We start from the raw sequence: 12,939 nt of genomic DNA on the forward strand, positions 1-12,939 counted from the left end.
AAGGAAGAAAGGAAGAAAGGAAAGGAAGAAAGGAAGAAAGGAAAGGAAGAAAGGAAGAAAGAAAGAAAACAAACCAATTCATTTCTTTTCCACCAGGACTTTGTTTGGATCTTCTTTTCTAGGTGCAGTTGCTAGAACACTGGCCCTGGTGTCAGGAAGACACAAGTTCAAATCTGGCTTCATACATTTACTAGTTGTGAGGCAAGTCACATAACCTCTATTTGCCTCAGTTTCCTCACATATAGAATTGTGATAACTATAGCATCTACCTCTCAGGTTTATTGTAAGGAAAAATCAGATAAGATTTGTAAAGTGCTTAGTACAGTGCCTACACACAGTAAGCACAATATAAATGATAGGTATCACCATCATATTATCATTATAATAATATTAATGATATTGATATAATTTAATTGTGTGTAATCAGCCCTCCCTAAATAAATTATCTATGGACCCACTGAGTTAGAAGTTGTCATCATATGGGAAATTAAAAATATTGTTAATATTTCCTTCAGATTTTTAAGTCTTCAAGACAGTATTTGCCTTATTTAAATGCTTAGAGAACACTCAAAGGTGTAGCAAAGATGGAATATGTGTGAATTTAATGATTATCGCATCAAAGTTTCTGGCAAATGATGTTAAAATGAAGACACTGTTTAACAAGTCAATTATGCTTTGTTTCTAATGAGCATTCATTACCTTTTTTGCTTCATCCTAATTAGACCAACTTGATTCTAAAGTGGAGGTCATATCAGGAAAGTGCAGCTCTCTTATCAGAAGAGAAGAGGTAATTTAATTGGCTTTCTAATATATTGAGATGGATTTGATTAGGATAAAGTTTATGTTGGAGAAAAACATGGAATCTATGGATAAGTCTGTGTCTTAGGAAAGAAAGGTAGTGATAAGAGAAAAGCCACCTGGGCAAACAAAAGCACATTCACATTCCAAAATAAATTTTTAAAGACACAAAAGGAAAATCTCAAACACAAAAGGACAGTCTGCATGTAACATAAAACTTTACTTTGAAAATAAACTCTGAGTTTAGAAAATAAACCATTTACTGTTCACAGCAAAAGTCTTAAAGCAAGAGAGGATTGGGAGGGAGAGAAAAGAGGGAAGATCATACAAGCACTCATCACTCATCTATAAGACAGGGGCAATAATTAAATGTGTAAATGTGAAGAGATTAGCCTTTGGTTCCCACAACGGCGATAATTTCATGCCTAGAAAATGTTTTTGTTGTGTCTTAAGCTGCTTCAGTATTGATTCCAGGTAAAAGATTAAAGATTTGTGTTGGAGATATTTGAGATTCTTCAGCCTTTCCAGCTGGTAAGCTGCACAAATATTAGTGTAGTGACAGTTTAAATACTAATATCACCTTATTTATATTTGAAGAAGCCGGTGGTTGGTATTTGACTATTTAGGTTTGGTTGAAAACACTGACATGTACTCACAATAATTTGATTTGAAAGTGGATGCATCACATTTACCATGTTTTCTTTGTTCCTAATGCCTCAATTTGGGCCACCAAAGATGAACATTCTCATGATGAAATGGTTGGAGTATCTCGCATCAGATCAGGTACTCCTAATACAGAGTTTACCTCAAATGAACCTATAGGGGACATAGACCTCCCACATGGTTATCCAATCTGTTTTATCTTTGGATACCAATGAAGAAGATGATAAACTTCTTATATGTAGGAAATTAGTCTTTCTCCAACAAGAGAAGACATTTTAAGTCTGAGTTCTCTCACGGGCATGAGGTCATCTGGGCAACCCTAAGCTGCTCAAGAAAAAAGATTTAATTCAGCAGAAATTCATTGCACATAACTAGTTTGGGGTTTCTTGGGCTTTCACTTGTCCTCTTGAATCTTCCCTGTGTTCCTGAAACCTTGTTGATCTGCATTTGTTTGCCTAGTCCTGCTCTGCTCCTGTAACATGTGCATGATTGTTTGCAGTCATGATGACATCAGTATTTCTGACCCTGGAATCCACCTAGCTCTGTTCCAAGTGGGTGGGAGCCAGAGAGCAAAGAGCTAAGGAAGCATTAGAGACCTGAGCAGCATATTTGTGGATAATTGCAAGGGAGAACCTGAAAATATATTTGGAAGAGGGAATGATCAATAGGAAAAGTTCTTAGAGGTAGCAGTAAGATAAGGAGTTAAAGATCCAGGTAGAAGTATTAACTTTGCCAAAGAGTTTGGAACTCATCTTTTGGGACAGAATGAAGATATTAAAGAATTTTAAGAAGTGGAAATGGAATGTTGAGAGAGATCAGAGGGTGCTGATACTGATGAAATAGGAAGCTAGATACTCTGTTATGAGTGTGTGGGAAAGGTTATGGTTGGGTAAAGATTGTTGAAACAGGAAAAACTGAGATGAAGATTAAATGTGTTAAATATAGGGGATGTTTGGCAGTAGGGAAAAGGCAGCTAAGGTTATGCTGTATGTGTTTAGTTTTTTAAATTAGGATTTCATGATTTTCTCTCTAATACTCAGTCCTCAGCAGTCTGAGAGAAGTGGATAAATCAAGACAGTGAGTATTACAGCTGAGGATTAAAAGGACAGCTGGAGATTCTAGGGTAGGGAAGCTACTGAATTCCTGCTACAAAAGGATGTTAGGCTCTAAGTAGCTCTGAGGAGAAATACTACAACTATAACAATATTTTGAGAATATACTTGAATTAAATTGAATTAAGCAAATATTTATAAAATGCCTCTTTGTGTTGAGACCACTGTTAGGCTTCGAATGAGATACCAAGTTTTAAATCAAGGCCATGATGAAATCTGTCATGCAGAGTGGGGGTGGAGACAGCAGTATTTAAGGCACAGAAATATATGATGACAATACAAGGAAAAAAAGAAAAAGAGAAAGAAAGAAAGGCTTGAAAGAAAAGGTCATTATCAATTTGGAGGAATTTAGTAAGACTACATAGAGGCTATGGCAAAAGAATGACTAGAAATTCAACAGTATCAAAGAATCTTAGAAATTGAAAGCTATCTTCTAGGCCAATTCAGGCAATACAAAGAAGTTCTTCTATAATATAGTTGAATGATTTTCTATCCTCCGCTTAAAGACCCCTCAATGAGGATAACCAAAGTAACTCAAATTTTACTTTTAGATAGCTCGAACTATTAGTATCTTCCCAATTATGCCAATCTTAAATACACCCTAATGTGACTTCCCCCATAGTTTCTAGCTCTGCTTTCTGGGGCCAAGCAGAACAGGTATAATTAATCTCTTTGCTACAATACAGTCTTTGAAATACCAAGAGTGGCTTAGCCATAAGATGTGGTAATTTGTTTAATATTAAAACAAAGTTCACATCTTGGTGAACTGAATTCATCAAGAGCAACTAACCATTTTTCTACTTTTCTTGGGTTTTTGAACCATATTTTTTTCCTCTTCTTCCCAAACCAAAGATTAAAGGCAAACAGGAGAAAATAGCAGAAGTTGAGGAGAGGTGTTAGGAAAATATTCCAGATGTAGGGAACAGTGTGAGATAAGTCAATGAGAAAGAAAAATAGGGAATGCAGAGGAGGAAGAGAATAGTTAACTTCTTGGAACACAGGATGAATGGAGAGGAGTATTATCAGAAAATAGGAAAAAAATTGGATGATGCTTTTTAATTGTTTAAGTCCTCAAATGCCAGTCCACAGAGGAATTTGAACTTTACAATTGGGCCCATCTAGCAAAAAAAAATTAAAAACTCTCTTGACATTGTTACATAGCTGTACACAAATAAATACAGTTATATTTTTTAAAAAAGAATCCCCCCCAAAAACCTCCACAAAAAACAACAGTCTTGCCTTTATCATCTGTAACAGAATTGCATATATACATGAGATTATTAAGTCTATCAAACTGTGGATTCATGTTTTGTAGATCACTGCTGCTATCTTTAGAAAATTTGTCAAGGACACACAATAGCACTGTGCTCCATGTCTCAGATCTCACATACCTGGCAGCCACATTTCCTGCGGGCACATTACAAAACACGAGCATTGCTCATTCCACTTAGAACTTGAATGTGGAGTAACTCTCCAAGTTCCATCTGAGCTCTGCCATCATTCTATCTTTCCTGCCCCATCCTGTGCTAGAATTTTCATTTTTTTAATCTTTTCCTTTCTCACTCAAACCTTCCCAATATTCCTACACGAGTACTTTTCTGCACCTAAACTCAGGTTCTTGATGGCCCCTAATATACCCTTGTATTTTCTTGTCACCGTGCTTTAGCTTATGCTATTTTTGGAATGCTATCACATATATTCATCCTTTAGAATAAAACTTATTTATTTATTTACTTATTTGCAAGACAATTGGGATTAAGTGACCTGCCCAGAGTCACAAAACTAGTGAGTGTTATGTGTCTGAGGCCAGATTTGAACTCAGGGCCTCCTAACTCCAGGGCCAGTGCTCTATCCCCTGTGTCACCTACCTGCTCCTTAGAGTCAAATATAAAAGCTAACTTCTCCAGAAAGTCTTCACTGATCCACCCAATCATGGGATCACAGAATTTAGAGTTGGAAGGGAGTTAGAAGTTACAGAGTTTAATCTCATTTTTTATAGATAAGAAAACTGAGACTGAGATACAACCCTAAACTATTTCCTTGCAACAGGTATTGGCTTTCCTTAAAAAGCAATAAAAATATCTTTTTTTCCCCTTCATTGGCCTCATTTTAGAAGCTTCCTGGTAATTTATGGGAATAAAAAAGTCCCACTCTGATTTGGTGGATTTCTGAAGATCACCTGAGTCATCATACTTTGCCCTACTGACCATATGTATTTCCATATGGAGACAACTAGAGTCTGTGTCAAGAGAAGCTAAGTGCCACTATATCCTTGTTGCATATGTTTCCTGTGTTAGGGCAAAGCAAACCTCCTTTTGTTAACTATTCAATGACTTGCAAGTTAGTGCCTTGTTTGGTCTTAAAAACGGGCCTAAATTAACTAGGTGCTGGCATCAATTCCACTTTTAACACCAAGAGAGATGAAGTAGTAGGCTCAAGGCCATAACATTAGTAAGTAGTATAGCCAAGATTTCAACCCAAGTCTTCTGATTCCAAATCCAACGGTCTTTCCATTACACCATTCAAGGAATGGCCCTCTCCTAACCTTACACAATGCTTTTGTTTGCATATTTTTATAACAAATGCACTTGTTTACTATACTGATTTATAGTAAGATATCCATGTATTATATTTTCCTCATTGATGGTAAACTCCATGAGAGAATAGATTACATCAAAGCTGAACTTTCTATCTCTCCCAATATCTAGAATAAGATGTGTGAACTGTGTATTGAGTTGAAACAAGCAGAACTCACCTCTTCCCTGTTGGATAGAATCTGGAGCAAGAACTACCATCCCAGGCACAATAAGGATCTCTTGCCAGGCAGCAGTCAGCACAAGCTGTCCCATAGATGTGACATCGATGGAGAGACACTTGAGAAACCCCTTCATTGGAACTTACATATAACTGTTGCTATAAAAGGAAAGATGATGATTCATTTTAGATGTAGAACATAAAGGAAGACTTTGAGCAGGAATATTCTATGCTCTATGCCCATAAGCCTTTGGATTCATTTTGGAACTAAAAACTGTCATGCATCCTACCAAAAGGTATATAGCCAAAATAAACAGAATTTTCCTAGACTAATATTCTCTAACATTACCACTTTGCTGTTAAAAATGCTCAAAGTCTCGTGTAGAACATAATACTGTTTTCTAGACACTAGGTTTTATTTTTCTCCACTTCAGGTTAGAACTAATATATTAAAAATTTATTGTGTAATTTCTTTGAATTCTGTTCTTTACCATAGCACAAGCTGACTTTCTTCCTCCTGTTTTAAATTTAGTAGTATGTTATCTGACCTCGAATAAATGGGTGGGATAGGATTAGGAATATTTTTTAGTTTAGAAAAAGAAAGTAGTTTTAAGTATATGGAAGAAAGAGAAAGAATTATTATCACCTATTTTTATAAGTAAACTGTTCACAGAAAACATTTAAAAATTTTAAAGATGAACAAAAATTTATTTTAGACATATTATAGGTTAACCATTTCTTTCCTCCCTTCCTCCCCACCCCAGACTTATCTATCCACTGAGTCACCCAACTGCCTCCTAGGCAAATAGAGGCTAAATGATTTGCCCGAGGTCACACAGGTAATAAGTGTCTGAGGCTGGATTAATAAAATTAATATACATCAAACATTCCACTGCTCAGGCTGTTCTAGTCTGCAAAGAACTCATCCCAGGTGAATATGGTCTCTGGGACAGCAAAAATATATCATGGTTCTTAACTTTCTTATGAAATGGTAGAATATATTAGTTTGGTTAAAGTATTTTAATGAAAAGTAAATGAATTTTTGTTTGCTTCCTACCCTAATTTATCATTTTTTTCCTTCATTTGCTTGCTATGCATCTGGTTGGACCCTGGACTTGTAGCATAAGGAATCTTGTAGGATGTCTTTAACACTTTGTAGACCCTGGTTAAGATCCACTGGGGTGTGTGTTGGAAGAGTGAGAAACAACTACCACTACCAAATAGGTTGGAAAATGAACTATAGCAAATTATATAATTATCTATCATGATAGTTTCAATTAAATCTTAATGTTCAATTACATCTTCAAACCTTGATAGTTTCAATTAAACATTCCACTTGCCTTCCTATTACATACTTTGTTGAAGTTGGACACTAGAAAAAGTTTGTAATATTTTAGAATATGAAATAATAATTGATCACAATGTTATAGTACCTTGAGAGAGGTGTTGTTATTAGTATCTCTGCATTCCCTATAAACAACACCATTGTTTCCTTGCAAATATATTCAAAATGAATGTGTCCCACAGCCATACATCAATTTTATATTATTTTTCTCTGAACCTTTCTCCTTCTATCACACTGGGCTGAACAAGGAGTTTCCCATTGACTTCAAAAGAACAATCTGACTTTGAATTAGTTCCCTGGGGCCCAGAAGATGACTAATAGCTTCTCGTCACTTGGGGAAAATGTTTCTCATGCGCCACACAAACATTTTTACAGATGAGACCTTTACTTCTGTATATGCCTTATATTTTTCTTCATAAAAGTAAGTCAAGTGTAAAGAGTACAAGTAACACTGTGGAATTTTCCTTCATCTGTTTGGCCTGAAACACTTAAAGAGCCCCACTAAAATTATGTAATCACAGTTGTGTTAAATAGATGAAGCCTTAATACTGCATTTCAAGAATAATACAGCTCATGTCACTGAGGGGAAAAGGAAAAAAAAATCAAAACAAAAACAAAGAATAATGTAAAACATGTACAAATGGCTTCTGATAAAGCAGCTTCCCTCACTGTTAATCTCTAAGGTTTTTAAGCCTAATAACACCCCTTTCCCTGCCCCAAACCCAACTTGTGCCTTTAAGAGGGTGAAGGGAATATACCCTTCAAAACTCAAGAGGTCAGGTAATTGCTGGTTTCTCTTGCTTCCTAATATTTTCACGTGGACCAGTCCTTTCAGCTCTTTAGCCTTAGGTTTGAGTAGGAAAGTGGAAGGGGAAACAGTTTTTAAAGTTATAATAAAAGATGTTTTATGATTAGGAACTCTCTCCTTGAGTAGATCCTGGTATGCCAAGCCAGAAAGAACACTGGACCGCCCCCGCTCCAGTCAGAAGACTGAGATTTGAGTCCTGGTTGTGGAATTTCCTATAACTTTAGGCAAATCACAACCCATATGAGCCTCAGTTTATTTAGGTAATGCTTGAACTACCTATTTCACAGGAGTGTCAAGAAATAATTTGGCCTAGCATTTTATAATCAAGGAAGCAGTAGGTTAAAGTAAGCAATTATTGACAAAACTAGTATAACATATCAGACATATGAATGGTATGGTGGTGGTACTGTACACCAGCATATGGTAGGGAGAGAGAAGGGACCTATTCCCCAAGTAAATAACATAGTTGTGTTCCTTGTTGCACATAATGAATGTGTCTATATTTAGAAATTCAAGGCTGATATAACTATGCTAACTTTATTGTTAATTTGGTAAAGTTCTCATGCCAAAAATTGCAGAGAAGCTATGTTGTTGTTGTTTAGTCATTTTTCAGTCATGCCCGACTTTTTGCGACCCCTCCAGAGTCTTCTTGGCAAAGACACTGAAGTGGTTTGCCATTTACTTCTCTAGCTCATTTTACAGATGAGGAAACTGAGCTAGCCATGATTGAGTGACTTGTCCAGGCTCACACAGCTATTAGTATCTGATGCTGGATTTGAACTCAGGAAGACGAGTTCTACCTACTATGTCACCTAGTTGCTCAAAGAGAAGGTATAGACCTATTGTTAAAGGTGATTTTGTACCTGGGAGCTCCATAAGTCGAATCCTTATGCCAACACTGAAAAGATTTTGACCTGAAACATTCATATTTAGTCTAACATAAGATTTGGTTTGAATCTTGAAGACAAATAAGAACTTTTCCTTTTCTGAATGACGTGGAATGTGGCTGTATTTCTTAGACTGGCATCTGAATTATGTATGTAGCCAACTTCCTAACAATTAGAACTATCCCAAAGTAGATTTACCTTGGGACATAGCAGATTTACTATCATTGGAAATCTTTATACAAAGGCTTCATAGTCAATTGTTAGGAATATCTTCTAGGGAATTACTCTTCAGGTGTGGTTTAGATTAGATATGTCAAGAGCCTCCTTGAGATTCTTTGCTTCTGTGAACTGTTAAAAGTCTAATCTAGCATTGCTTTTCTAAGTACTATAGAATTTTAATCATCAAATTAATAATTAACTTATTTAAATTAATTTATATTAATTATCATGAATTAATAATGAAAACTGTGATATAAACAGAAAATAAACATGGGTTGGTTTTTACCTTTTTGGATGAAATTTTCATTGTTGTAATAGGAGCATTGTTCTGAAAGAAAAACAAAGAGTTAAATAGAGCACTAAGGTAATGATTTCATTCCCAATGATTATTTTATGTATAATGTACATGTATATACATATGTATGTATATGTGAAAAATTTAAGAAGCATTTCCTTTGAGGAGGAGAGAACAGTACTAAGAATAATTCCATGAATTCTGCTATGTATAATAAGAAATAGCATATATCAAATCTTAACCTTTGTGCAAGAAGTGGTATATGAACTATACAGGAAGATCCAGAAAATGTATGATCAGAAAGGTGGGTGGGCTGCTCATGTTGCAAGAATGAGACATATAACCTTTTTAACTATCCATTGCCTGCTATGGCTAAATAACAATTTAAAAGTATCTCATTTTATTCCAATCTCAAACTCAACCACCAGACTAACCTGCCTATGACCTTCCCTAAATCAAAGAATAAAAGAGACACAAAAAAATGAAATAATAGTCAAAAACTAATCTTGGGATGGTGGGGCCACTGAAGAAGTTGGAGGTTTGATTTAAACTTTCAAAAAGAATTCTGGAATGTCATTCCACTGTATTTTCCCCTAAATCAAACACTAGGCATAACAAACTATTGTTTAGTCCATCAAGTTCGGTCTGAAGAACAGATTGGCCTAAAGCAAACTGCTTAATTCTCTCCTTCTGCTAAAAACAATGAACTACTATAAAAAATGACTCACTTTAATGAGGTGAAAACGGGAGTCAAGTGGAAGAAACTGAGTAATGTTCTCAGATTGTAATCCTCTGTGAATGCCAGATTCATAATTGGTGAACTTGTTGAGTATCACTTAGAACTCAAAAATCAGTCTTGTACCCTACTGAAGAAAGGCCCAAAAGCTTGTGCCCAACTCCCTGACAGGGTAGGGGGTAATTCTGCTGAGTTATGGTGTGTCTCCAACCCTCTGAGTGCCTGGGTGTTGTATATGTCTAAAAGACATTTTTTTTTCCAGAGAGATGATGTAATGGTCTCAAAAAGCCATTCCAACACTTTTTACAGCAGCTCTTAGAGATGTGCAGAAAGGTGTGGCTTGAGACAGATGTCTAAGCTGTTGATGACAGTTCAGTAATTCTCATATTTGAGCCAACCTTACCTAAGTAGGCCAGGCTCAGTTCCAGCTCACAGTCTGGGGAGAGGGATAAAAGAAGGGTTTGTAGTCTTTTGCCCCCATGGAAACAAAGGAGAAAACTTGACCTTTTTTAAAAACCTTACATTTATTTCCCAGTGGTACACTGATGTGACACTAAGCTAAGGAATATGTCAGGTCCTGTTTCCACTTAAATATATTATTTCCTTACAAGCCTGTAACATAATGTCATTTACACCCAATTACTTTTAGTTCACAGAAAATGTGATACAAACACTGGACCAAAGATAGTAACTGTATTATGTAAGTGAGCCTTCTGATTTAGGCATATCAATCAGTGGCACACACACAATTGTATAATTCGGCACATAACACTGCAGATTTGCTCCTATTCGCTAATGTCCCTTTCATGCATTTCTATATTTTCTTTCTAAGAGAGTTTATTCTTTCATAATGATAACACAGACATAAATCATGTAACAGTTCATAAGTAGTTACCACATGATCACAATAAACATATGTCATATTTTTTTGAAAACCCACCTACAATGTACATGTTTTGGTTTGTGTCAAACCCAGTTAATTAACAATACTGTCTGATTATCAAAAGGATACTTCAATATGAGAAAAAAATGAAGTGCTATATTATAACAGAACCTTCTTAGGAAAAGTTCTGCATACAGACTCATATTACTTTCACCAGACAAGTCATCACTTCAGAGTTGAATGTAAAGTGTCATTAAATTTATTTATACTACAGCTGGTTAAACTAGTGTGATAATCATTGCCTTGCCAATAAAAAAGACTGAAGAGGGTAATGGAAATAAACATATTTATTAATCACTATTTTGGAGACTGGGTTCTAATTTAATAGATTAATCATAAATGTTACATGATATAGTTGAACCAAAGAGAAATATTAAAAAGAATACTTCCAGGAAATACCATTTGTAGACAAACATAGTCAGATTTTCAATTTTTTTATACAGTTGGATTTTGTCAATTTCTCATTTACCTCAAAATTTAAGTTCATTGGATATTCTAAAAATGCTCTCCTTGAGACCTTTTTTCCCCATCAATTCACCCTTTAGGAAAACAACGTTGACTATAGTAAAGACCACCGGATCTGGTGGCAGAAGACTGATGTAAGAGTGCCAGCTTCACTACAAATCACTTAAATTCTCTGATTTCTTAATTTCCTCATCTGCATAATTGAGACAATAATCCTGCTCTTCTTTCTCACAGGGCTGTCCTGAGTGTGAAATGAAGTAAGGAATGCGAAAATATTTTGCAACCTGCAATATAAGTAAAGGCTTGACAATAGTAATAACAATAACTTTAGTTATTCATAATATAGAACTTAAGGCAGCTCTTCAACTGGCTAACTGGCCACCACAACTTTGGTTTAAGCAGGAGATTGTTACTTTTGCTCAGTCATTGGTTAGTTTTATGAACCAGGGTGTGGCTTTTTATCCTTGTTGTGGCATTCTTTCCTGATGGGTAAAACTGAAGGACAAACTCCTTGATGGCACTGGCCACAACTTGATCATCTTTTTATCTAGCCCCGCACTTAACAAAGTGCTCTGTCAAATGGTTTTGAGCATAAATGGGTAAATATCCTATTCCACAGAGAAGAAGTTCTCTGCCAATAACTATCAGTGATGGGGACATCAGTTGCAAAGTTGAATGCTGATTTCAAACCAAATGAGGTAAGACAAACAATTTGATCTGGAGTGCATAAATACCACAGAAAGCCACTGTTCATCTTGCTAACCAAGATTCAATGAAGACTCGGACTTAAGGTACTACAAGGCATAGGCATATGTGAACTACATTGATATAAGGCTGCTTGGCCAAGTGGATTGGGCACCAAATGAAAAGTAAGGAAGACATGTTCAAAAATTACTTGCTCTTTCAAATCACCTCACCTCTCTGTGACTCAATATTGTTAAGCATAAAATGAGAAGATTGGATTCAATGACTTTTAAAGCCCCTTCTAGTGCTACCAATGATGCCATGATACTAGTTTATAGAAAGAGAAGGACCTAATTGATTGTTACTTATGGAGTTTGACAAGCTGACTTCCTAGGACCATCCCCAACTTTAAGACTCTATGATCCATGATTTTGATAGGTTTTTATATCCTCCCTCCACTTTTTGGCATAGGAGAGAATTTTTACATGAAACAAGGAAAAGAATCTGATAGAAGGAAGAGTATAGAGAGCTTTAGGCTTTGTGAGTAGAAAGTGGGTACCCACACAGATGAAATGATGGATCCATCAAAGTGAGTATGAAAGTACAACAGGATGAAGTTGAAATCCCTTAAGAAGGTACTATGTGCAGTTCTGAGAGTCAACATTTGTCTTCTTTAGCAGTGACACTTGAATTGAGAGCAATAAAACCAAATGAAAATAAAACTGTTTTTCTTATGTTTTCTGGCTAAAAATCAGAGCAGTTATCTAATAATCAAAGATACTAAAATGTTTGTGTTTCAGTGGGATATGCTGCCAATGATAAAAGTCTTTTGCTGGATAGGCCTGAAAAAAATGACTTTGTTTGATTAAAAAAAATTGACAAAAATTTCTCAAGGCATGGGATAGCAAAAGAAAATGCAACCAGTAATGTTTAGATAATTTGAAATATGGAGAAGAGGGGAAAAGATTCCACAAGAAACCCCTAATCTATTTTTATTTTATCTAATGTTTTCTTCTTTCAAAATCATTACAACATCCATTTATTTTATCTTTTATCAAGTAGTTTTTGAAAGGCTGTGAGGTCAAAGGATTCAATCCAATATGCTAGGGGGAAAAAAACAGCCAAACCTTAAAGACTTCCAGTTCTTCCAAAATGAGTTCTCCACTAGCCGTGCTATTAGTAGGCAGAACAACAACTTTCTGTACTGTGCCACGATCTGGATCAGAAATA

The 12,939-nt window shown here is 35.7% G+C and overlaps 1 protein-coding gene across 2 annotated transcripts in view; it reads right to left on the reverse strand.

Moving 5' to 3' along the window:
- The window catches only part of SEMA3C (semaphorin 3C), a 184,272-nt gene that overhangs the window by 11,914 nt on the left and 159,419 nt on the right, over positions 1-12,939 (reverse strand). For both annotated transcript variants that reach the window (XM_027838789.1, XM_027838790.1), the window contains 3 exons: positions 12,837-12,925; positions 8,873-8,914; positions 5,329-5,486 (listed from right to left, as the gene is read on the reverse strand). In XM_027838789.1, coding sequence (XP_027694590.1) covers positions 5,329-5,486; positions 8,873-8,914; positions 12,837-12,925 — 289 coding nt within the window. The remainder of the gene's footprint in view (positions 1-5,328; positions 5,487-8,872; positions 8,915-12,836; positions 12,926-12,939) is intronic.

The sequence above is a fragment of the Vombatus ursinus genome, unplaced genomic scaffold (assembly GCF_900497805.2).
Source record: "Vombatus ursinus unplaced genomic scaffold, bare-nosed wombat genome assembly UNPS02014830.1, whole genome shotgun sequence".
NCBI lineage: Eukaryota > Metazoa > Chordata > Mammalia > Diprotodontia > Vombatidae > Vombatus > Vombatus ursinus.